Source organism: Yarrowia lipolytica, chromosome 1D (genome assembly GCF_001761485.1).
Source record: "Yarrowia lipolytica chromosome 1D, complete sequence".
In the NCBI taxonomy this organism is placed as follows: domain Eukaryota; kingdom Fungi; phylum Ascomycota; class Dipodascomycetes; order Dipodascales; genus Yarrowia; species Yarrowia lipolytica.
Genome location: NC_090773.1, coordinates 1,589,816 through 1,613,109, shown reverse-complemented (window position 1 = coordinate 1,613,109; position 23,294 = coordinate 1,589,816). Strand labels below are relative to the sequence as shown.

General features: G+C 51.7%; 12 protein-coding genes across 12 annotated transcripts; 6 read left to right on the top strand and 6 right to left on the bottom strand.

The window, feature by feature from the left end:
* Positions 1-400: 400 nt before the first annotated feature.
* YALI1_D16118g (uncharacterized protein) lies at positions 401-2,993 on the top strand (the record flags this gene model as incomplete). The annotated part of the gene is made up of 2 exons (XM_502769.3): positions 401-453; positions 1,226-2,993. 2 exons carry the CDS (start codon positions 401-403, stop codon positions 2,991-2,993), a joined length of 1,821 nt encoding a protein of 606 aa, XP_502769.1.
* A 226-nt stretch (positions 2,994-3,219) lies between these two features.
* Positions 3,220-4,443, bottom strand: YALI1_D16086g (uncharacterized protein; the record flags this gene model as incomplete). The annotated part of the gene is made up of 1 exon (XM_502768.3): positions 3,220-4,443. One exon carries the CDS (start codon positions 4,441-4,443, stop codon positions 3,220-3,222), a length of 1,224 nt encoding a protein of 407 aa, XP_502768.3.
* A 1,849-nt stretch (positions 4,444-6,292) lies between these two features.
* On the bottom strand, positions 6,293-8,359 carry YALI1_D16047g (uncharacterized protein; the record flags this gene model as incomplete). Its single annotated transcript, XM_502767.3, has 1 exon — positions 6,293-8,359. One exon carries the CDS (start codon positions 8,357-8,359, stop codon positions 6,293-6,295), a length of 2,067 nt encoding a protein of 688 aa, XP_502767.3.
* A 1,587-nt stretch (positions 8,360-9,946) lies between these two features.
* YALI1_D16029g (40S ribosomal protein eS4) lies at positions 9,947-10,893 on the top strand (the record flags this gene model as incomplete). Its single annotated transcript, XM_502766.3, has 2 exons — positions 9,947-9,960; positions 10,125-10,893. 2 exons carry the CDS (start codon positions 9,947-9,949, stop codon positions 10,891-10,893), a joined length of 783 nt encoding a protein of 260 aa, XP_502766.1.
* Positions 10,894-12,174: 1,281 nt separating this feature from the next.
* Positions 12,175-13,149, top strand: YALI1_D16009g (uncharacterized protein; the record flags this gene model as incomplete). Its single annotated transcript, XM_502765.3, has 1 exon — positions 12,175-13,149. One exon carries the CDS (start codon positions 12,175-12,177, stop codon positions 13,147-13,149), a length of 975 nt encoding a protein of 324 aa, XP_502765.1.
* Positions 13,150-13,268: 119 nt separating this feature from the next.
* On the bottom strand, positions 13,269-14,756 carry YALI1_D15983g (uncharacterized protein; the record flags this gene model as incomplete). Its single annotated transcript, XM_502764.3, has 1 exon — positions 13,269-14,756. The coding sequence occupies one exon, from the start codon at positions 14,754-14,756 to the stop codon at positions 13,269-13,271; it is 1,488 nt and encodes a 495-aa protein (XP_502764.3).
* Positions 14,757-14,937: 181 nt separating this feature from the next.
* On the bottom strand, positions 14,938-15,642 carry YALI1_D15974g (uncharacterized protein; the record flags this gene model as incomplete). The annotated part of the gene is made up of 1 exon (XM_502763.1): positions 14,938-15,642. The coding sequence occupies one exon, from the start codon at positions 15,640-15,642 to the stop codon at positions 14,938-14,940; it is 705 nt and encodes a 234-aa protein (XP_502763.1).
* A 480-nt stretch (positions 15,643-16,122) lies between these two features.
* YALI1_D15965g (uncharacterized protein) lies at positions 16,123-16,518 on the bottom strand (the record flags this gene model as incomplete). The annotated part of the gene is made up of 1 exon (XM_502762.3): positions 16,123-16,518. One exon carries the CDS (start codon positions 16,516-16,518, stop codon positions 16,123-16,125), a length of 396 nt encoding a protein of 131 aa, XP_502762.1.
* Positions 16,519-16,792: 274 nt separating this feature from the next.
* Positions 16,793-17,188, top strand: YALI1_D15963g (mitochondrial 54S ribosomal protein bL34m; the record flags this gene model as incomplete). The annotated part of the gene is made up of 1 exon (XM_502761.3): positions 16,793-17,188. The coding sequence occupies one exon, from the start codon at positions 16,793-16,795 to the stop codon at positions 17,186-17,188; it is 396 nt and encodes a 131-aa protein (XP_502761.2).
* A 628-nt stretch (positions 17,189-17,816) lies between these two features.
* Positions 17,817-18,701, top strand: YALI1_D15952g (mitochondrial 54S ribosomal protein uL1m; the record flags this gene model as incomplete). Its single annotated transcript, XM_502760.3, has 1 exon — positions 17,817-18,701. One exon carries the CDS (start codon positions 17,817-17,819, stop codon positions 18,699-18,701), a length of 885 nt encoding a protein of 294 aa, XP_502760.1.
* Positions 18,702-19,369: 668 nt separating this feature from the next.
* YALI1_D15937g (uncharacterized protein) lies at positions 19,370-20,860 on the top strand (the record flags this gene model as incomplete). Its single annotated transcript, XM_502759.3, has 1 exon — positions 19,370-20,860. One exon carries the CDS (start codon positions 19,370-19,372, stop codon positions 20,858-20,860), a length of 1,491 nt encoding a protein of 496 aa, XP_502759.1.
* A 101-nt stretch (positions 20,861-20,961) lies between these two features.
* Positions 20,962-22,889, bottom strand: YALI1_D15902g (uncharacterized protein; the record flags this gene model as incomplete). Its single annotated transcript, XM_502758.3, has 2 exons — positions 20,962-22,809; positions 22,869-22,889. 2 exons carry the CDS (start codon positions 22,887-22,889, stop codon positions 20,962-20,964), a joined length of 1,869 nt encoding a protein of 622 aa, XP_502758.3.
* Positions 22,890-23,294: the final 405 nt, after the last annotated feature.

Genomic DNA, 23,294 nt, shown 5'->3' with positions numbered 1-23,294 from the left:
GACGGCAGGCAATCTACGACCTTGTCTTGGGCTGTCTCAGAGTCTGTGGGGCGATCGTCGGAGTAGTCACGTGCGGGGCGATTTGTGTGGGAGGTTGGGATTTTGGTGACACAAAAAGAAGGGCTTTAATATATAAGGCTGCCGGGGACCCGGCTGGTGGTTTCTCCTGTTCCGGTAGCTCGGATAGTCTCCTGTCCTGTGCACTTCAAACTGCTGCAACAATTACGTCACAAGGTTAAGCCCGGCATTGTGAGCGTTGCACTAAACAATCTTGATTCAGTACAGTAGCTCTATTCTTCTTCCCATTAGCCCACTGCATTTCATCCACCACCCCGACCATCGCCATCGCCATCGCCGTCGCCATCGCCGTCATTGCCATCGCCATCACTGATATCCCGCCATGGCCATTTTATCGCGGAACAGCACGACCCAGCTGCCGCTGTTTGACATTCGGTGAGTACTGCTGGACGTCGGAGACGGACCCGAGGTCTGAACCGACAATGTGAGAGTGTAGTGACGCACGAAAAGGGTGTAGGTCGACATGTCGTGACATGAGCGGGTCCGACGAGGCCAACGACCCCCGGGGGATCGGGGTCCAGGATGTGTGATGAGACATGTCGAGGCATGTTTGTGGCCATCTGGAACAGGGGTGATGAGACATGTGACCACTTGCAAACATCGGAGTGCCTCTCGTCCATACTACCGCCAGATGGTTCAACTCATGATGCATGTTGAGTGAGTTGGTCCATCAGCAGAACTGCAGCGATCAGCGTGACATGCGAACATGCACATGAGACGGCAACATGGACAGAGTGACAAGAAAGGCATGACATGTCATTACATGACGGAAAACCACCCAAGTCGTGTGATCCGTGTTGATGCTATCGCGAGCGGTGGTGGTATTTGCAGCTTCTGTGACGGGGGCCAACAACCTGGGACGTATGAGACATCGTGACTCCAAGAGACGAGTTGCATCTGGCAACATCATGGCATACACTACTGCCATCATACCACAACTGATACTTTGTCTTGTGTGATCTGATCTTCATGTGCCCAGGATTCCGCCAGACCTGCGACAAGTCGTCGTATATTGTCTGACCGACGGAAAATGCTAACATCCCCGTCGCATGCTACACAGAATGCTGGCTTCCCCTGAGCGTCGGCCAATGTTCACGTAACCCGATCATGTTCCTGACCTACAATCGTCATCAAATACTAACCCTAGACTCCGCACAAACGACCGCAATGTCGTTGTCGTCAAAGGCTCTCCCGACGTGGCACCGTCGGTCCAAATCGCAGGCGCAATTGTCCTCGCTACCGTGGAGCCCATCTCCATCAAACGCATCCAACTTAAGTTATACGCGACCCTGCGTCTCGACTGGTCAGAGAACATCACCACGCCGCGAGGACCCCAGGTCCGCAACCACAAGTACGAGAAGCAGCTCTACGAGAAGACATGGGACGACATCTGGGCGCCGTTCCAAGCATCGTCCAACACCCTGCGTCAGGGCAATCACGAGGTCCCGTTCGACTGTATTCTTCCCGGTGAGATTCCCGAGAGTATCGAGGGTCTGGAAGGAGGAATGGTGGTGTGGAAGCTGGCTGCCACGATTGAGCGTGGCCGGTTCTCCAACAACATTGCAAAAAAACAACATCTACGAGTGGTTCGGACTCTTGGACATGACAATGTTGAGCTGACGCAAACCATGTCCATCAACAACGTGTGGCCCAACAAGGTGGACTACGAGTTTTCGTTGCCGTCAAAGGCTGTGGCTGTGGGCTCATCGACCCCCGTGCACCTTTCCATGACGCCACTGCTCAAGGGACTGAAGCTGGGGTCCATCAAAATGACGCTGGTGGAGATCTCCGTGCTGACCACCCCGTTTGGCCACAACAAGCAGGTAGAAAAGGTGGTGGCCAACAAGACGATCGAGGCGACAGCCGACGGCTACGAGGGCCACGACTTGTGGGAGGTTGACGACTTTTTCCCTATCCCGCCGTCGCTCTCCAAGGTGACGCAGGACGCCGAGGTGCCCAATCTCATCAAGGTGACGCACAAGTTCAAGTTTGTTGTTGGCCTGAAGAACCCCGGTGGGCACACGTCGGAGCTTCGAGCTTCCCTGCCTATCCACATTTTCATCTCGCCCAACGTTGCTGTTTCATCGCATAATCCCGATCCTGAAACTAACGGAGGCGCTAGCCAAACAGAGGAGGATACGCTGTTTAGCAACACCGGTGGCTCGTCCAACAACGAAAACCTGTTGCTAGAAGACGCGCCACCCACGTACTCGGACCACATTTATGACCGGCTGTGGTCGGAGATTTCCATTTCGGCACTCAACACACCCATGGCTTCGGGCGCCAATACGCCGATCGTGTCGCGGCGCAACTCACTGGACATGGATGCATTGGCGCCCAACCTCGCGGCAATGTCGATGGACAACTTGTTCCACCGCGCGCACCCGCCTGTGTCTCACAATGGCTCGTCTGTGCCGTCCGTGCCCGGTTCGCCCTCCCCTGCATCTGGCGGCCAGGACTACTTTTCTATTCCGCACGAGACGTCTGTGCCATCGACACCCGGAGTGGTGATGCGGGGCTTTGACAGCGGCTCTGGGCTGCCCAGTCAGCATAACAGCACCACGGACCTGGAGTCGTTGTCGCGGGTGCCTTCCTACGGCACTGCTCTCAAGTCTCCGGCTCGTCAGACCATCGAGGAGTCGCCGTACTATCCCTCTAGCGATGCAAATAGAGGGGTGCGGCAAACATTATCCCCTGGTGCTGGTGCTACGGCTTCGTCTGGATCTTCTCCTCGACTGCCGTCTTCTCCTTCGTTTTCAGGCAAGGTGACGCCCAACGGGTCTAAGAACCACAGTCGCAACGGGTCGGCCATGCAGACGCCGTTTTCCCAGAGCATTTCAAGTTTCCTCACCAGGAATCATTCGTCCAGGAGTTTGTTAGAAGAGGCAAGCAAGAAGCTAAAGAAGCCAGCTTAGAGGAGGGGTGAGACCAAGCACTCATTTCTAGCTTATGGGGACTCTCAGGAACATACATTATCTGGCTACTTGAGTGTTGAGGACTTGATTTCTTGCTCGATGCTAGAACATGGTCTTTGGTTTGAAAATCAGTTTGTTTTTTCAGTCCAGACCCACCAGTACATAGGTGGAAGATACATAGGAATATATTTATTTGTGCATGACGACCATGGTGCAGATTATGGTGCTACACCTGCTGCATAACAAGAACACCAAGCATACTCCCCATCACCAACCCGATACTGGTATAGATTCCTCCGATGAATGCCGCTCTGATCATGATGATGAAGCTGGCCAGTTGGAATGCACTCCTGACAGGTCGACTGAAAATGCTCACGACGCCGTTGACGAGTTGGATTTTCGACTTGACCAGGTTCAGAAGCGAGTGGCTAGCCTCCAGCCCCTGCTTAACCGTGTCTGTGAATCCCTCGATGTCATCGTTGATCGTTCTCACCTTTTGCTGCAGCTGATGTTGCATATCCATGTTCTTCTTCTGGCTCTCTTCGAGGTCGGACATGAGAGCAGACAGTCGTGAACTTACTTGCTGCACATGGTTGAGAAGCACATTGTCGCTAGACTCAACTAGTATTGTGAGTGACTGTTGCAGCTGGGTCTCAAAGCTCTCTGTGGTGTCTTGGTGTGCCAGTACCAACAGTTTGTGTAAGCTGGAGGCGTCATTCTTGAGTCTTTCCGACACCAGAGATTGTTCTGCGAGTGTAGACTTGGACAACGAGACGACTGCATCCTGGGCGGCCCACCCGAGGTTTTCCATTTGTACCCTTGCCTCCTGTAGATTTTCTGACAGCATCTGGAAGTGCTCCTGTGCCTGAGCAAAGTTATCTCTGTAGACGGCATTCAGGGACACCGAGGTTTCCTTCATGTGGGCGAGAGTCTCGCTCATAAAGTCAAACGTGTCGTTCCAGTAATCCAGCACCGCGTCTCTGTGATCCGACATGGTTTCTACCAGTTCCCAGTACTGGTCCATCTTGGTGTGCAATTTTTCTTGCATGTCGACAATCTGGCTGTGGGTTTTTAGCGCGCGGTCGCATTCTCGGCTGGCCTCGTGCATGTGGCAGATCTGTTTGACGGAGTTGTAGCATCCGTGGTAGGTGGTCCACCACTGAGGCGACGACACGAGTTGTTGTGTGCAGGCCGATGTCGACATCCAGTCTTCAATGTTGTTACATGCGTCTGGGTATGTCACCTGGGCCGCCTTGAATTCGCAAACCGCCAGGCCCACCGCCAGCGACACTCGCAATTGCTGGTCTTCGTTGAAAGAGGATAATTTGCCACAATCCGACACGATGAGAGTCAGAGCGGTTCGAGCGCAGTTGGTTTGAGGTTGGAGGGCTGCGACCAGGTCGCGATTCTCAGTGAAGATGGTGGTGTTGAACGAGTACGATAGGGACATGGGGTGCGAGATGGAGAGATTTGAGAGACCTGAGAGATCTGAGAGACCTGAGAGACTTGAGAGAGACGTGCGAGAGGTGAAATAAAGACCTTCCAGAGAGGTGAAAGAGAGGTGAAAGAGAGGTGAAAGAGATCTGAAAAACCTGAAAGACCTGAGACACCTGAGACACCTTGGAATCCTTCAATGGACCTTTGAAAGGTGGATTTAACAAAAGGAAAACGCGAGTAGACACGAGTTAATGGTTGGCAGTGTAGTGTTCATTATATATCTCGTAATAGAAGTAAAGACGAAATTGTGACAAGTCCGATTTGGGAAACCCGTTTGGGAAGACTGCTTCGGGAATGCATGAGCAGCGTGTGGTGCATATATGATGCAAGATAACGATGTCGATAAGCGGATAAAGTGGGCTTTTTGGCGGCAGTTCTAGATCCTGAAGCAATCCGTCAAAGAGAATGAGTCCGCTGGTCGTGTGGGTGAGGAGAATGGGTCATTTCCGAGAACTTTCTAGATGCTGGACAGGGGTCCTGCCATGTCGAGTCGAGACAGATTCTACCACTGGCTGACATTTGGTACCGGTGATTTCGCCCAGCTGAACAGCATTTTCGACACAAATTTGACGCTTGTGGGCGCGGTACCAGGGCCTGATAACCCCAGCGGACGAGAACTGTTTGTTGCGAAGGATGGGTTCAGTTGTCAAACAGCAGTACTCACACCACCCGAGAGAGAACATGCTGAGAGATGACCCAAAGTACAGCACGGTACCATATGTGGTCTCTCAAGAGCCACGACTGGAAGCGAACGAAAGGGTCTTGACCTTTTTTTCACGACCACAGTCGCGGGAAAACTGAGATTACGGTATCGAATGGTTCCGACGTAAGTAACAGAAGTAACCGTTTCGACAAGTATCAGTATCAGCATTGGAACAATCTCGATAAGTAACGGTCTCGACAAGTATCGGTCTCGACAAGTATCGGTCTCGACAAGTATCGGTCTCAACATGTAATTGTCTCAAAAAGTATCGGTATCAACATAATTAACGATATCTGGACACTTCTGTCTCCGCGACTCAGTCTAGACTGATCCTGAGGAGACGGTGAATCACGACACACTGGGGAGGACTCAGACTGCGCGAGTAGTGGATATTTAAGGGCCATGTATACGGGGGTGCTTCTCAATGCTCAGTAGTAGGTATAAAATATTGGATATGTGCCATTATTGAATACAGATCATGTCATCTAACATCACTCGTAGTACTGTAGTCCAGTTGTAGCCTGATATACGATTTCTTCCAGGAACTTCATGGGGATTGTCAATTGCTCAGAGTCCACAGTAAACCAGTAAAGGCATCTACAGTATATGATCAAAAGATGGTCTGTGATTGATTGAAACGGTGTCTATGAACGACATGATGGTCGGGCCGAGCGCCAGAGACACCCGCGAAACTGGCTGGGCCGAGTGGGAGAAGTCTGGGAAACCAGTATGTATGATACTGTCCAGAAAGCGACATCGATATATGTACAGTATGTACTCCTACTTGTAGTCTAGCTGGATCGTATTCCGAAGAAGTCCCTTGGTTAATCTACAACTGGTCGACTTGGAGTGTTCCGTTTATACCAACTAACAGGTACGTAGTCGCACTTGGAGATGATTGCGTCGAGCTGGAGTTGGTCTGCTCAAGAACTTGGTCTGTATCTCCTATCATATGAATACTGGAGAGTTTATCCCTGTGTCCGACAGCTACATGAGATGAATGTTTCTTTTCTCTCCTTTGAGCCGACCTACACTCCTACACACGGTCAAATAAACAATAAATACATTCACGGCATCAGTCGCCACGGCACCGTAAGAATCACGAAATGATCTTGCCGATTTTGATGTTGGGCACATCGCGACCCCGAAAGTTCAACAGGCCGGTAGCCTTGTTGATGTTGATCACGTTGTTGGGCACATTGTAATACCAGTCCACGTTGGCTCCGGAACAGCCCACTCCATTGATGTTGAGCAGCCAAAAGTGATTGTCGCGCGCCACAAGCGTCAACTTGACTCCATCCAGAGACTCAAACTCCAGATAGCCCGTCTTGGAATCGGGCTCCTGGTACAGCGGGGGATAAACACTGGTGGTGTCGCTTCCAAACGACACGTCATGCATGTCTCCGTCGAGAATGGCGGCGCATGTGGGTCTGGTGCCAGCCACATAGCGCTCGTAGAACCCAGGCTCCATTTCAGCATCTGCCATCATGCCCTTTTTGACGACTGACGTGCCGTCGTTTCGGAGCTTTCGCAGCAGAGTCGACCACGGCCGGTTTAGAATGGGACGCAGATACCAGGGCTTCTCGTACTTATACCGAGCATTGAGATCGTACATGTGTGGCCATGCGCCTATGAGAGAAAAGGGGCCTGTGGGATGGTTGAATTTGGGACAGATGAGAGCCGTACCATTCACGTCTTCCAGACCCTTGGAGGGCTCACGAGGGAGCTTCTCAGAGTACGAATTGGAAAGCACCCTATCGTCAAAGTAAAGAGGATGGCCCTCGGTGCTCCAGATGAACTGTCGCGAGTCGTTGTTGAGGCCGTTGTCGGTGTCAAACAGCAGGTAGAGATACTTTGCAGTTTCAGACATGAAAAACGACTCCATCCGGTCCGCCAGTTCGCCGGTCTTGACGTTCTGGGTGCCTGCATACCCACATTCCACCTTGTTACGCAGATTGAGATCGGACATGATCTTACGTCCACATTGCAGATAGAAGACGTCTCGGGTAGCTCGGTAGAGGTAGTAAGTCGACTCTATGAGCTCGGGCCGTAGAGGGTACCACTCCAGATCGACCTGGGCGTCTGTGAACCGCCAGCGTTCAGGAATGCCGGCATAAGTGTTCCACAGCTTCATATGGGTGAGATGGGTCCTGATGGCCCGCTTGAGATTGCCGGTAAGCACGTCCAGAGTAGGGAAGAAGGCACTGAGAGAATCGATCCAGGGCGCCACGCCTTCGCCAGTCACATAGTGCACATTGTAATGATGCCATGTGTCCGGATGGGTGTTCCAGGTATCGATGGCCCGTCTTGATCGCGAGTACACCTCCCAGAACCGCTCGTCTCCAGACATGAGGTACCACTTGAGGGCATACTCGTAGTAGGAGTCTGCCGAGGCGCCGACCCCGCTCATGGCCGAGGTAATGCGCAGTGTGTCCTGGTCTATGCCCATAGGAAGCAGGTCTCTGTCCGATCGCAGTTCCCAGATGGCGAAGAAGGATTTCTCCGCCGCATCAATGTATTTTGGGTCTCGAGTCAGCTTTGACAGTAGTCCAAACTCGAGCAGCAAAGACCCTCCTCCGGCTGCACAGGCGTCGGTGATGTACTTGCCTCCCACCGGTCTGATACCTCGTCGCAAGTTGACTCGAGGGTGCGGGATTCCATGATCGACCCCTTCGAACGCCAACAGCAGTCGATCTCCCAGATCTGTCGCCAGAGTTAGCAGTTCTCCGCCGTAGTTTTGTATCTGCATGCCCAGGTCCGGTGATGAGGCGTACGTATGAGCCGCCAGAAGACCTCCCAATGTTCTGATGGTCGTTTCAAACACCTGCACCGTGGCGTCGTAGTCAAAGTTCTTGACGTGTTGCAGAACCTGCGAAACGCCCTGTTCGAACTCGGCTTTGCGGCCCATCACCGCCAGCGTGTCCAGCGTGTCGATAAGAGTCACCGGCCACCCGCCCATAAGATCGTTGCGACCCAGATTCGTCTCGTCCTTGTCTCGCGTGACCCCCTCGCATGCAATTGGTCGAACCTCGTCATGCGGGAACCCATGGAGCATGTAGGAATTGTAGGCGTGGTCGAAGAGCGTCTCGCTCTCGTTGCGCAGCGCATGGAGCGACCCACGGCTGAAATCAAACGCCAGAACCGGCGTCAGAAGCCACCATTTCATTGTATGGAGTGCAAATGATAGAGTTTGATATTGAAGTATCGTGATGTAGTCGGGGGAACTTCAGGGAACATTTTTGTGGGACAAGTGGCGGATGTTGTTAGATGGTTGCAATCATAAGGAAGTTAGAAGTCTAATGATACAACTTTTACAGATACCTGCCATAGCAATATTTGTATTCCATGGGGGGCTCTCTACAAGGTGCTTACATATAGCATTTTGATTACGTCATGGGGATGGAGTGTAGATAGGAAGACTCGATATTTTTGTATGTCAACGGATAGATATTGTTGTATGTTTCGAATCAACCCAATCTTCCGACCAAAATGATGTATTTCAATAGCCACTTTTCCCAGTGAATATGTTTTTGAGAGGAACGAGGAGAATGAACAACATTGGGGCGAAGAAAGTTGCAAATATATCGGGATATAGTTATAATATGAAGAACTATATATAACAGGCCGAAAGAAAAAAATCAGTATTTTTGTATGTCATGTGGTGGATATTATTATATCAATGGAATCATAATCATGTAGGGAGTTGATTTGTGTACTTTTGGTATTATTTTTCACAGTATAACTATTCTTGGGGCAAGTTTTTAAATTTTGGGCAATTTATTTTTTAAGAATTATATATATTTTATTGATATATTTTTATTTTATATTGGGGCCTTGCATCTTTACGAATTGACTACAGTACATACAGTAGTCGAGACCACACAGAGGACTCTCAAACAGCTCCATTATTGATAACATCCCGGGGATATTTTACCAAACTTATTTATTCGTCCGCATACATCCACTGAGTCGGTTTTTTCCGTCATATCCAGCGCTCTGATCCACTTGTATGGCTCCAAGTTCAGTGTACCAAGTAGTTGGTGATGCAGGGAGGGATGTCTCTATCCACCAATAATGAACTCATGGGCGAAATTGTTTCTGTTAAACACTCCAACTGTCGTTTTAAATCTCATTCTCTTTGCATTTGGACTCCATTCGCTTCCGTTGGGCCAATATAATCCATCGTAACGTACTTTAGATGGAAATTTAGTTACCTGCTACTTGTCTCAACACCCCAACAGGGGCTGTTCGACAGAGGTAATAGAGCGTCAATGGGTTAATAAAAACACACTGTCGATTTTCACTCATTGTCTTTATGATATTACCTGTTTTCCGCTGTTATCAATGCCGAGCATCGTGTTATATCTTCCACCCCAACTACTTGCATTTACTTAACTATTACCTCAACTATTTACACCCCGAATTGTTACCTCCCAATAAGTAACTTTATTTCAACCAATGGGACGAGAGCATCTCTGAGAACATCGATCTATCTCTGTCAATATTGCCCAGAATCGTTCGAAAAAAAACACCAAAAGGTTTACAGCGCCATTATAAATATAAATTCGTTGTCAATTCCCCCGCAATGTCTGTTGAAATCTCATTTTGAGACCTTCCAACATTACCCTCTCTCCCGTCTGGTCACATGACGTGACTGCTTCTTCCCAAAACGAACACTCCCAACTCTTCCCCCCCGTCAGTGAAAAGTATACATCCGACCTCCAAATCTTTTCTTCACTCAACAAACACAAAAATGGCCCGAGGACCGTGAGTATCCCCCACCCCCCGATCAGATGAGGCACAGACCAGGCTAGCCCATCGCTTTTAGAAGAAGGATAAGGGCTGTTCTGGGTGTGTCAAGAGGAGATGATGACGAGAAGCAAAGAGCTTCGACTCAGTCGCCTCTGCCCCACGAACTAAACTAACGCCAGCAAGAAGCATCTCAAGCGACTCGCAGCTCCCTCCCACTGGATGCTGGACAAGCTGTCCGGCACCTACGCTCCCCGATCGTCTGCCGGTCCCCACAAGCTGCGAGAGTCTCTGCCTCTCGTCATCTTCCTGCGAAACCGTCTCAAGTACGCCCTGAACGGCCGAGAGGTTAACGCCATTCTCATGCAGCGACTGGTCAAGGTCGACGGCAAGGTCCGAACCGACTCCACTTTCCCCGCTGGCTTCATGGATGTCATCCAGCTCGAGAAGACCGGCGAGAACTTCCGACTTGTCTACGACGTCAAGGGCCGATTTGCCGTCCACCGAATCACCGATGAGGAGGCTGCTTACAAGCTCGGCAAGGTCAAGCGAGTCCAGGTTGGCAAGAAGGGTATCCCCTACCTCGTCACCCACGACGGCCGAACCATCCGGTACCCCGACCCTCTCATCAAGGTCAACGACACCGTCAAGATCGACCTGGCCACCGGCAAGATCACCTCTTTCGTCAAGTTTGAGAACGGTAACATTGTCATGACCACCGGAGGTCGAAACATGGGCCGAGTCGGCACCATCACCCACCGAGAGCGACATGAGGGTGGCTTCGATATCGTCCACATCAAGGACGCTCTTGACAACCAGTTTGTTACCCGACTCACTAACGTTTTCGTTATCGGTGAGGGCAACAAGTCTCTCATCTCTCTGCCCAAGGGCAAGGGTATCAAGCTCTCCATTGCTGAGGAGCGAGATGCCCGACGAGCCAAGCAGGAGTAAGTTCAGATTGAACACATTGTTTAGCTAAAAAAAAGATTCATGTATAGCATGTTGTATTTATGAACGAGGAACGCGAGTGAATCGAGTGTTCTGAAGCTGTAGAAGAGTGTAGAGTGTACGATGGATGGAGTTAGTGGAGCAGAGTGCCATTGTATGTCGTTCATGTGGCTAGACCTTTCTGACTCTATGACTCCCAAGTCTGTAATGGTAAGTAATGATAAAGTCAATGAGCACCTATGAATCTGGCTCGAAGAGTGAGCTGGTTGAACCAGGTCTGGAACTGCCGAATTGTCCGTGTTCCGGCCTCTCGTGGTATTACTTTGATTGGAATCATGTCAAATTACGACATACATTTCGTCTTTTCTGAAGTTTTTCTGTTCTGTTCCAGACTGGAATCAAGAAAAAAGAAAAAAAATTCAGGTGTATTTTGTTCGAGGGCGGCTAGCAATACCAGTAAAAGATGCCATTGGAAGTACAATACTGGACAGGTATGCTCAACAAACTTATTGTTGCCTTTTTGTTCCCTTTATTACCTCGAAAAGGTGCTCCTATCCGCACCATTTGGCCCTCCAATTATCTGTCTGGTCAACTGGTCGAGCTGGCCCCTTTTTACGACGCGAAATTGGGTTCATCGTGATGTTTAAGGGAAGTCAAGTCAGATAGCGAATAAAGAGGAAAAACTAGAAGAATAAAAAAAGAAAAAAAAACATCAAACAATATAGTTCCATATGTCAATCCTGTCCTTGGATCAGCAATCCCCCACGGTCACGTGGCATACACTGTAACTGTACAAGTACAAGTACTCCCTTTTACTTGACGGCGTTCTGGCGTCAGATGTTCTTGTACATGTCTAATTTCAGGTGTATATTAAAAGTATCTTGTTTCGGGCGAAAATATATATATCAACCAAGACAGGGTCCAGAATGACACATCACACGGAACCCACAAAACCGTCCACCAGTCGTCAGTCACCCTCTGTCACTTGCTACTAAAGTCATTGCGAGATTGTACACGTCACGTGGCGCCTCCCGCGTGATTAGTCAGCAGAGAGTTGCCACAGGACAGCCCGAAAAGCAATCGTGAGACGCGATGCACCACACCACAACTCGACACCGCTCGACTTCCAGATCACCGGACGAGCCGCTCTCCTCCTTCACTCCGCCATAATTACTTTTGCTTGGTCATGCACTCCACCACAGGTACAGAACTTAATGCAATCTGGAAGTAGTTGTACAACCAATCGATCTACTCGCACTTGGACGTCTCACTACACTGTCGACAATGAATCTGCGCAAAGATAAAGTGGTACAGTCTACCGACGGAGACGCGCTGTCGTCCAAGTACTCGGCGGTGCAGAAAGGGTACCTGCAGGACGAGTTCATCGATCTGTTTGTGGCTGGTTCCAAGCAGGCGGCCGCTCAACAAGGCCCCGGGTCTGCTCGCAAGGTGGTGGCTCAATTCCAGCCGAAATTACCGCTCATCAACCGTGGCACCTTTGTGCGACACCACGCGATCGACGTACTGGTCGACCGGTTTCTGGCCGCCAAAAAACCGGGCCAGAGAGTCCAGATCATTTCTCTGGGCGCTGGATCGGACACGAGGCCATTCAGTCTATGGAGCAGCAAGCCCGAAAACAGAGACGAGATTCTGTACCACGAGATTGATTTCGCCGTGTCCGTCGAGCGAAAAAGAGACATTATCATGCAGGATTCGACCTTGAGGGAGTTGGTGGGCGCGCAAGAGTACGACAAGACAACCGGCATGCACACACAAAGATACCACCTGCACGGAATAGATCTCCGTTCAATCGGCCCAGGCTTTGTGTTGCCAGGATCAGACCCCAGTCTTGCGACTCTGATCATCAGTGAATGCTGTCTATGCTACCTCGAGCCGGACCAGGCCAAACAGGTCATTTTCTGGATCACCAGCGAGTTTACCAACTCCACCATCGTCATGTACGAGCCGCTGTCGGGCCAGGACCAGTTTGGGCAGGTCATGATCGAAAACCTGGCTTCCAGAGGCATTTCTATCCCTAGCATGACCAAGTTCCCGTCTCTGGAGTCTCAGATTGAGCGGTTCAAGGCAGCAGGGTACACCGAGGTGCTGGCCACATCGATGGACGTGATCCACGACGAGTGGCTGAGTCCCGAGGAGCAGCAGCGCATTCATGGGCTCGAGTTTCTGGACGAGCGAGAAGAGCTGCTCTTGTTGCTCAAACATTACTGTGTGGTCTGGGCCAGTAATCTGACAAAGTAGGGACGTGTACTTGTAATTTATTTATTGACCGACAACCACCGCGATACAATACTCGATACTATTCTCATCATTCATCTAACTATATATATACAACTCACCAGTTGGAGAGACACTTGCGTCTAGACCTCAACAACCTTGGGCTCAGTGTCCTTGGGGTCCTTTTCGGGTTTCTGATGGGGCTCCTTGAGATCTTTGGGCTCGGGAATAGGGAATCCCACGGGATATCCGTGGCTGGAATGGGTCAAAAAGAAGGCCTTGTAAATCTTGCCCATACCGTTGATTCCAATGTCCACCAGCCGCTTGTATTGCGACTCGATCCGCTTCTTGATGTACTCCTCCTTGCCCTCCATGAGCTTCTCGGTCCGCATTTCGATGCCCATGTTCTTGAGCCAGGTGGCCTGGTTGATGGGTCCAAAGGCAGACACATTCTCCTTGTTCTTGGATCGGGATGCAATTCCGATGGCGGTGAAGTCCACGTCGGCAGAAAGATCCACCTTACCCGGCTCCTCGAACGGCGAGCAGATCTTGTGGTCTCTGATTCCTCGCAGAGTGTTTACGGGCACTCCGGGCTTGACTGCGTAGTCGACAATGAAGGCAGCTCCTCCCTTGGCCACCAGTCGGCCCATTTGGTTGGCCACATCCCAGGCATCGGGACACACCTCGATCTTGGACCACTCGGGCAGATCCCGGTACCGCTTGTGGCTCTGGGGAATGACCTTGGAGGCCACTGTCCAAGTGGGCGCGGTCACCAGATGGAACGTTTTCTTTTTGTCCTTATCCAGATCAGACGACTTGATGTGGGTCTGTCCGGGCAGCAGAATCGACGACTCCTTGGTTTTGTTTTCCACGCCGTAGTTGACCATGAGCTCGCGCCATCCCTTGTCTGTCTTTTCAAACTGGTAGATGGGCAGGGCGTCGAAGAACTCGTGGGCCACAATGTAATTGTGCAGCGGGTCGTTTGAAGACGCCAGCTTGTCCAGCATCTTGGAGTCCTCGTACCACCGGATCGGCACGCCGTACTTGGTCACACACGTGATGGAGCCGTCTTCTTCGGTCTTGAACTGCGACTCGGCTCCACACAGCTTCTTTCTCTGCGCGTCTCTCAGCACCGGAGACGCCTCCACCAGCAGCACCTCCTTGAGCGCCTCCTTGGCTCCAGTGCTTTTGGCAGACACCAGGGCCCGTAGGCTGTCGTCCATGAGCGTTCCTCGGCCGGGACCGTACTCAATCACTCGGAAGGGCTGTTTCTGGCCGTAGTACAGCCACTGGGCAGCCAACCACAGGCCCACGAGCTCGCCAAACATTTGAGAAATCTCGGGCGACGTGGTGAAGTCACCCTTGGCTCCTAGCGGGTCCTTGTCAATGTAATAGCCGCCCGAGGGGTTCGTCAGACAGTGCTTCATGAAGGTGGCCACCGACATTGGGCCCTGTTGCTCAATCGCCATGGCCAGCGTTGTGGAAAGATCCGGCGACGAAGCGGAGGTTGTGGAAGAGGTGGTGCCTGTGGTCACGTGACGACCCAATCTGCCGACGCGGCCGCTCACCGGTCTCACCGGTCTCACCGCCCTCACGAGTGTTGTTCTGGCGGGTCTGATTGTTCTGAGCATGGTGTGAAGAGATCAAGATTTGGGCAGTTTGCACGGTATGCACGATTCCCTGCACAAGAGTACGAATGAGGAGGGAGATGCGATCGAACTCGAGCTATTATCTACGCCGCCACAAATCAATACATATATATACATATATATATACATTATCGATATAAATACACGGGTGGGTTCTTTGTGGTCAACTCCAATCGTCACCTCTCTTGGCTACCACCCACCAATTATCCTTCTCATAACCGGTCTCCAACACCTTTCCTCCCGAAGCCTCCACATCCGAAGTAATCTCTCCCTCGCGGTAAAGATGATAGTAGCGGTATCTGACTTCCTCCACGCCATCTACCTTCTTGACCCACGGCACCATAACGTCCTGGTCCATGCCCTCGTGCCAGCCGCGTCTACTGGTCTTTTGTTCCAGCGCCCACACGTAGATGAGAGCTCGTCCGTCGGGCCGTAGAGTGTTCAGGATGGCCCGCACGGCCTCCCGGCGTCGCTCGGGGGTCGAAAAGTGGTGAATCACGGCAATGCTGATGGCGAAATCAAATCTGCCCTCGGGATGGGCGTTGTCGATCGCATCGCAGACCACCACCTCTCTAGAGGGGTCCATGTCATGAGCTAGCTTCACCAGCTCGTCCGAACGGTCGGAGCCCACAATAAACACCTTGTTATTGACGCCCATGTACTTGCCGTTGCCACAGCCAATGTCCACGCCCACCGAGTGGTCCTTTTGGTCCCGCAGAAACTTTTCCACAATGGGCCACGGCTTGTATCGCGTGTTGGAGAAGTGCGACGCAATCTGGTTGTACACCTCGTGCACGTGCTGCTGCTCGTTATCCTGCGGCCTGGTCGCGGTGAACCGCTCTTTGCTGGGCACCGATTCGACCACCATGCTGTAGGGAATGGGTTGTCGAGTGTGAAACGAGTTGGTGAAATGTGAAAGGAGATTTTTTAGATAGAAGTTAGATCTGCATGATGGGCGATAGACAAGGATGGAGACGGGAAGAAGTGGGGAGAAAGGGCTGATCCCCAGGACGTTTGAGATTGCAAATTCGCCCCATTTATTCTATGTGAACAGGGGCAACATAATACACTCCCCTACCGAAACTGTAGCTATCAAAATATCAACGGGATTGACATCTGGCCAGTTGATCCGACAGCCTGGGAATGCCCTACACCAGATCCGATATGCCAAACCCGTAACGACCCACTCTCCAGCTACACTACACACCTCTCTAAGTAAACATGTTGATTCTATAGTTAATGTACATTAATAATGCTACCCTGTGTCGACACAGGGGGGTGGGTGGGGGGAGAGGGTGAGTAGACAGTAAAGGTGTGGTAGAGCCAAAGCGGCGGACGACAGCATCTCTTAAGCCTCTTCCTGGTCTTGGTCCTGGTCCTCATTGGTCTCCTCAGACTCTTCAGAGTCGTCGGAATCCTCAGACTCCTCCTGGTTATCGTTATCTCCTCCGTCGGTGGTTGTGTTGGAATCCCCCTTGTCCTTGTTCTCCACCTCCTTCTCTTCAGCCTCCAACGGAGGCAAGCCCCGCAGGTCTCGCTGGACCCGTCGCAGCTGCTGGATCATGGCGTGGTTTCGCGACACGACCGACGGCATGCTGTCGCTGGACATGGACAGCAGCTGGTCTGTGCTCTCGGTGGTGGCATCGATGTACTGTGTGATGATCTCCTCGGCCTCGCCGTTGGGGATCGCCTTGGACGAATGCACTTCTATGGCCGTGGGGCCGGGCGCTTTGTAGGACGACATGCTGGTGGTTGTGGTGGGGGCGGCGCGGTTAGTACGTCGGGATCAAGCCAACGGGATTTTTTTTTTTGCAACAGCGTGATCCACAAGTGCGCAGTGAAGGCAAATAAAATTGAGCTTGCAGCTGAATGGGGAAATTCGGGTTAGGGTATAATGTGGGAGTCGGGACAATATGTGAAAAAGTGCCTACAAATATATTAATAGCAGAGAACGGCACAACACTCCAGACAAGTAACCCGTCGGTACTGTACCATATCAACAAGCCCCCAACCCAGCCATGCTCAGAATCATCACCAGAGCCGCTGCAACCAAGGTGGTCCGACCCGCACCCCTCATGGCCCGAAACATGGCCACGCTCGGAGGCAACGTGAACCCTCTGACCGCTATCAAACAGCGATCCGCCACCATGATCCAGCCCAACTCCGTGCCGTCGTGCATTCCCGCGGCCTCAGGGGTCGCCTCCGCGCTCGCCCAGGGCTCTACCGCCACTCTGCCCTTCCTCACGCCCTTTTCCGGCGCCTCCCAGCGACGATACGTGCGAGGTATCGACTACCAGCCCTCGGTCCGAAAGCGAAAGCGATCTCTTGGCTTTCTGGCCCGATCGCGATCTCGAACCGGCCGAAAGATTATCAAGCGACGGACTCTCAAGGGTCGGTGGTTCCTGACCCACTAGAAGGACACCACAACTAATGTATATAGCAAAGAGGATTATTGGTATGAGACAATGAAGATGGCAGTAGCTATGGTATCAGTTGTAGTCGTACAAGTACTTGTAATATAGTACGATGGATTCTTGACCAAGAATGAATCCATCAGGCAAGTTGGCCTTGTACTCGTACGATGACCAATGAATGTCTGCTAAGAAGAATGTGCCACGGGATTGGGGCAAAAGAAACGAAACAAACGGGTGGAATAACTTCAAATGTACCCTCCGAAACCAGTCGCCTCTTCCTCAAAGTATCAGATCATCTTTTATGTATCAGATCATCTTTTTTCACCGCTTTCATCCATCCACTCATAAGGTGTATGTAGGGGATCCAAAAGTGATCCTTTTGGGCAAAAAGGAAGTGGGTGAGCTGAGACTGGAGAAACCGGAAGGAGTGGAGCAAAAGATGAAAATCCCACGTCTTAAGCCAGCTTTTCCTCACTCAATCTAGCCGCTTCAACCCCACCAACACCCCACAAATTGACTCCACTGGTCGCTCCTGTAAACTGTAGAGAAACTCCCAAAGTCGAGATGAAATTTCACAGCTTAATTTTTCACCACATCACATCACACTACATCCAACCACCACCAAAAAATGCTCAGACTCACACACGCGGCCAAGCTGACGGCCGGTGGCGTTGCCCAGAGCGTGCGGCCGCTGTCGACCTCGGCTGTGGCGCTCGGCAAGAAGAAGAAGGACACCTCCGGAGCCGTCAACCAGCCCAGTTACAAGGAGCTGGTGATCCGACGAGAAAAGGAACGACTGCGAGAGATCACCCAGCGAAAGGAGCGGGCCAAGTTTGCCCAGCAGATGCGAAAGGCCCGAGACCGTCTGTCGCACCCGCTGCTCATGGACTTCCCCCTGGCTCTGCGGTACATTCGGGCCATGGAGGTGGGCTGGCCCTCGTCCTCCACATCGATAGTGGTGTCGTGGTCTATTGTGGCCAAGAAGGGAACCAACGGCATCACGGGCACCGTGCGACTGCCCAAGGCCATCGGCAGCGACACCATCTGTGTCATCACCTCCAACGAGGCCCAGGCCCAGGCTGCTAAGGAGGCCGGAGCTTCTCTGGTGGGCGGACAAGAGCTCATTGATGACCTGCTGTCGGGCAAACAGCCCCTCGACTTCAACAAGTGCTATGCCACACCCGAAATCATTGGCAAAATGGGCCGACTCGGCCGAGTGCTGGGTCCTAAGGGAATGATGCCCTCCGCCAAAAAGGGCACTGTGGGCAACGATGTCGCCGAGATCATCGCCTCCACCTCCGGAGTCATGCCCTTCCGAGAGTCTGCCGGCTGTCTCTCCATCAAGGTCGGAGACGCTTCCTTTACCGACACAGAGATTGTGGAAAACATTGCTGCGGCGTCTCGAGCAGTCCGAGAACAGATTGCAAAGACCCGAGACACCGCCAAGCCCTCGTCTCTGGCCCGAACCACTCTGCGGTCCTTCCACTCTCCCGCCATTACCATTGATGCGTAATTTGTATATATGATAGATTGGATAACAACTTTTGTTGTCTTGTGTTGTCTTGTGTCTGCCAGCTTGTAGGGCAGTTTTAGTTAGGTTCAGTAGTAGAGATTAGTTGGAAAGCAAAGTGCACTGGGGGTGTAAAATACCGTTTCCAGACATGCTGGTGTAGAAACGAGTACATCAGCAGATAGAGCGCACTCGGTATCCAACTAATGTGCGAAGACAATACATGTTTGTCATACAACATTTCGAGATATATTCATTTCGAAATTTCAAGTTAACTACTTTTACTTGACAGTTACTTTGCAACTATACTTTCCAATCCACAAGAGCAAAAGTGCAGTGTAGTTAAGGCCTATTTTGTTAGATTTTGTTGACTAACAAGTCAGCTGGGGGTCCTTTATTTGTGCCCCAGAAAAGATAACGACTAGGAACAAATCCCATTATATACAGAAATCCACTTTTACCAACAAATACAAATGATAAATACACATTGCTCACGCAATGTTTGGAGATATCGAAGCTCCAACGACACCGTCCAACTAATATTACTTAGCCTTCTACTTCAAACTCTACTTAGCCCCAGCTCCAGCACGGTACGATAATAAACTCACATCGTCAAGTGCATACGCATACACGTACACCATCATCAGCGTGTCACTACCAAGTACACAATCATGGTTCTCATCCCCAAGGAACCCAAGGAGCACGTGGAGCGTCGCGCCAACATTCTGGTGGCGTACATTCTCACCTTTGTGCTTCTCGGCATGCCTTTATGGCTCTACACCACCTCAGTCGAGCGAAGTCCTCTCCCCCACGATGAGATGGCCTACTACGACAGCACCGTCACGTCGGAGCTGCACATCAAGGTGCCTGTGGTCTTCTCGGGCATTGATTCTGATACGGCCAAGGATATTGAGGCCGAGTTGGCCCAGCAACTGGCGTCCCAGAACATCTACGGCTGGGGTATCATTCCGTCCACCGAAGGCGTCCAGATCCACATTGCCGAAGCAGACACGCCCACCTACACAGTCGACACCCAGGGCCAGGATATCAAGATCACGTCACCCAAGAACGATCTCGTCAAGGCCACCGTGGCATCTATCCTGTCTGTCTACAAACCCGAGATTCAGGACTTTCTGCGGCTCGTGGGTCGAAACAAGTCCAAGGACGATCTTGCCGTCATCTACTCGCCCCAGTACTACATCACGTTCTCGCTGTTCCACGGCGGAGGCGTTCCTGTATCCTGGGACATTCAGCCGGCTCTGAAGGAGTATTTCGACCCTCTACTCAATGAACTGCAACATGTGGCCACCTTCAACGTTGACACCCAGGTAGAACACCACGCGGAGCTGTCCCGAAAACCCGAAGAGATTGTGGACAACCAGTACGTGCTGACCCCCGGTGACCTCTCCACCTTCATCAACTCCGCTTCCTGGGGCCTCTCTTCTGTGCACAAAGACCCCACCCTGCACTTCATCCTCTACGTGCCCGACATTGAGGATCTGCCCATGCACATCCAGGGCTCCGAGTCGGACTCATTTGTGGTGCCCCAGTGGGGAGGCGTCAAGCTCATCAACGGCCAGACCCATTTCACCAAGGAGCAGCTCAAGCCCATTCTCGAGACCTTCTCCGCCCAGCTGCTGACTCTGCTGGGTGCCCCAGCCGAGCCGTCTTCTCCTGCGATGCGAATCTCGGCTCTTTCGCGTCTATTTGCCGTCAAGGCGCTGCTGATTTCTTCACAGACCCTGGGCTCGCTTTCTCGACTCACAAAATCACTGCCTTCGATTGCCGTGCCCATTTCCACTATGAACGGCGTGCAGAAGGCCATCGAGGACCTCAAGACAAGTATTGAGAGCCTGGAGCTGGGCAAGAACTGGAAGGCCGTGTACTTTGCCGCCGAGTCGATGAAGAAGGCCCAGGAGGGGTTCTTTGAGAAGATGATGGTGCAGCAGATGTACTTCCCGGACGAGCACAAGGTGGCTGTGTATCTGCCTCTTCTGGGACCCATTTTTGTTGTCATTCTGACTGGATTTGGGCGTGTTCTGCGAGAGCGAAAAGCTCGCATTGGAGAGGAGGAGGCAGCACAGGAGGCTCTAAAGGGCCTGTCTGAGGAGGACCGTAAGAAGAAGAAGGTCACGGTTGTGGCTGGAGATGTGCCCATTTAAGCGCTTCCTCCAATTACCTTGTTATGATAATGTCTTATACGATAATAGAATAGTGTTTTTACGTAGTAGTATGTACTTGTACTGTGGCGTGCGTATATCAGTCACTTCTTCTTGGGCTTACCTTTGCCATCCTTCTTTTGGATCCACTGGGGCTTGACGCCTCGCTTCACCAACAGATTGGTGACATTGTCATACTGGGGCCCCTGGACCATGACCTCCATTTCGGGAGAGCCCTCCTTAATGGGGGTAATGGTGGCTGAGCCGGCACAGGCGATTTTGAGGTCGTCGGCCAGAGAGTACATGTCGATCCTGAAGTGCTCCAATCCGGTGATAACAGTGGCCATTTTGTTTCTGTTTCGCTTCTCCTGAGTGACTGTGATGTTTGGAGGCAGTCCCTTTTGAAGAGGGACAGAAGTGGGCTCCTCGCCGTCCTTAGAGACGGTATGGAAGGGCTGGCAGTTCATCTGTAGCATCTGGGTAAGATTGGCTCTAGGCACACTGGTTTGCTGGCCCACTCCGCCTAAGGACGCTCTCAAAGTGTAGTCGATGACCACGTTCTTGGGTTTCTTGGGGTCTGCAATCTTCTCTTTGGCAATGTACTCCTGGAGCAGCTTGGTAAGCTCGGAACCCTGGTAGTAGGCGCTCATGGGCTGTCCCATGGCTTTGAAAAAGTCACCAGCTGCCGATTTGGGTTTCCAGAACTGCGTCACTGTGAGAGTGGTTCCAGAAGATGAATTATTGTCGGCGGAGTCGGTCTTTTTATCAGCACGCTTCTTGGCGACCTTGAAGGGCTCGAATCGGGCAATGGCCTCGTTGTCTGACCCTGCCAGACTGATGATAGACACATCACCGCCCTTTTCCTTCACCTTCATGAGTTTCTCCTTCTCCATGGTCTTGAGGAACTTGGAGGCCTTCTTCCACGACGTCTTTTTGATGTTCACATTGGGATGGTAGATGGGGAGATTGTTGAGCACGTATTCGGACATGAACGTGGATGAAGGGATAGGTAGGTCGATGGGAGCCTTGGAGATCTTGTACAGCGACTGCATGAGCGCCCGCTTGAACGCATGGTCGATATCTTCCGTGGTGAGCGCGGGTTCAGAAGACTCAGCAGGAGACTCAGCAACAGGGGTCTCTGCAGACGTTGTACCTTCCAGTTTCGTCTCCTCCATCTGCTCAGATATCTGATTAATTTCTTCGGGGCCGGGAGTAGCTTCACGAGAGAATCTGTCATTTAGATCTTCCTCTTCAACCTTGACTGTGATTTCAGGGTGTTTGACAGCTCCAGTTGACTCTGGGGGCTCAGTAGTACCCTCAGAAGCAGGTTGGCCCTCGGTGGTCTCCTCCTCATACGGAATCTCCATCTGTTCGGTGAGATCTGTGGGGATCTGGACCTCATGCTTACCTAGATGGAAGATCTCATCCTCGACCACCGTGTCCATCAGCACAGCCTTTCCTGTCCGTCCACGAACAACCTCAATCTCGAACAGCGGCAGAATGCACTGGCCCACGCCCAGAGGCACAGTGGGGTTCTCGGCGTCCACGACAGCCACCAGGGCTCCCTTTCGTGCGTCCTGGGGGAAAGGAGGCACGGTTCCTGGCAACATGAGATCTGCACCTCCCATGAGCTTGGCAAGCACGGGTTTCCACGTGGCAATGCGGGGCAGCAGGTACGGTGCCTTCCACAGGGTGAAAACGGTCGGGATCATGAGGTCCGTCTTGTCCTTGGCGGATCTGATGGTGAACCACAGGGGCGCTCCGTCGAGATCAATGTACATGATGCCCTTCTCGCCGGTGTGGGCCTGGAACTTGCACGTGCGCACATTCTTGGGCAGCAGGTTTTCCTTGCCTGCGGTCGACAGGCGGGCGTAGTCAAGATTGTGGGCGACACAGAGATCCTGTAGCAGTTTGGATCTCTGGCTTGATTTGACCGAGTTTGGGGGGTTGATCTGGTTAGAGCGGGGTGTGTGGGGGTGTGCGTCGCGAATTGGTGCCGTGTGGTACTCACTGTAGGTTTCTTTTGGAACATGTTGTGTTAATTAGGAGTCGCAAAAGTGCGTTGGCAGAATACAACAGCAACAGGAAGTCAGGTTGTAGATATATATAAGTCGTTGTAGGTCTCGATGAGATGGCAACTCTAATAAATTCTTGTACCTAGAATCGGCGGACAAGAAGAGACCCCGTCATACATGCTTTGGGGAGCGGAGGGAGAGACGGGGGTTTGAGAGCAACCGTTACGATGTATCCACAATCGATTCTGGTATTTTCTTGAGCTCAAATAGGCGGAGAATTGGTGGTTGGGGCCTTCTTCTTCAAGGGCCCAGCTAAATGCCAAGTAAATGCAAGTAATTACAGTTTACAAATATAGCGAGATGCACACCACCACGAAACACCCTACTAGTGCACAGTACATACAGTACAGTACTTGTACGAC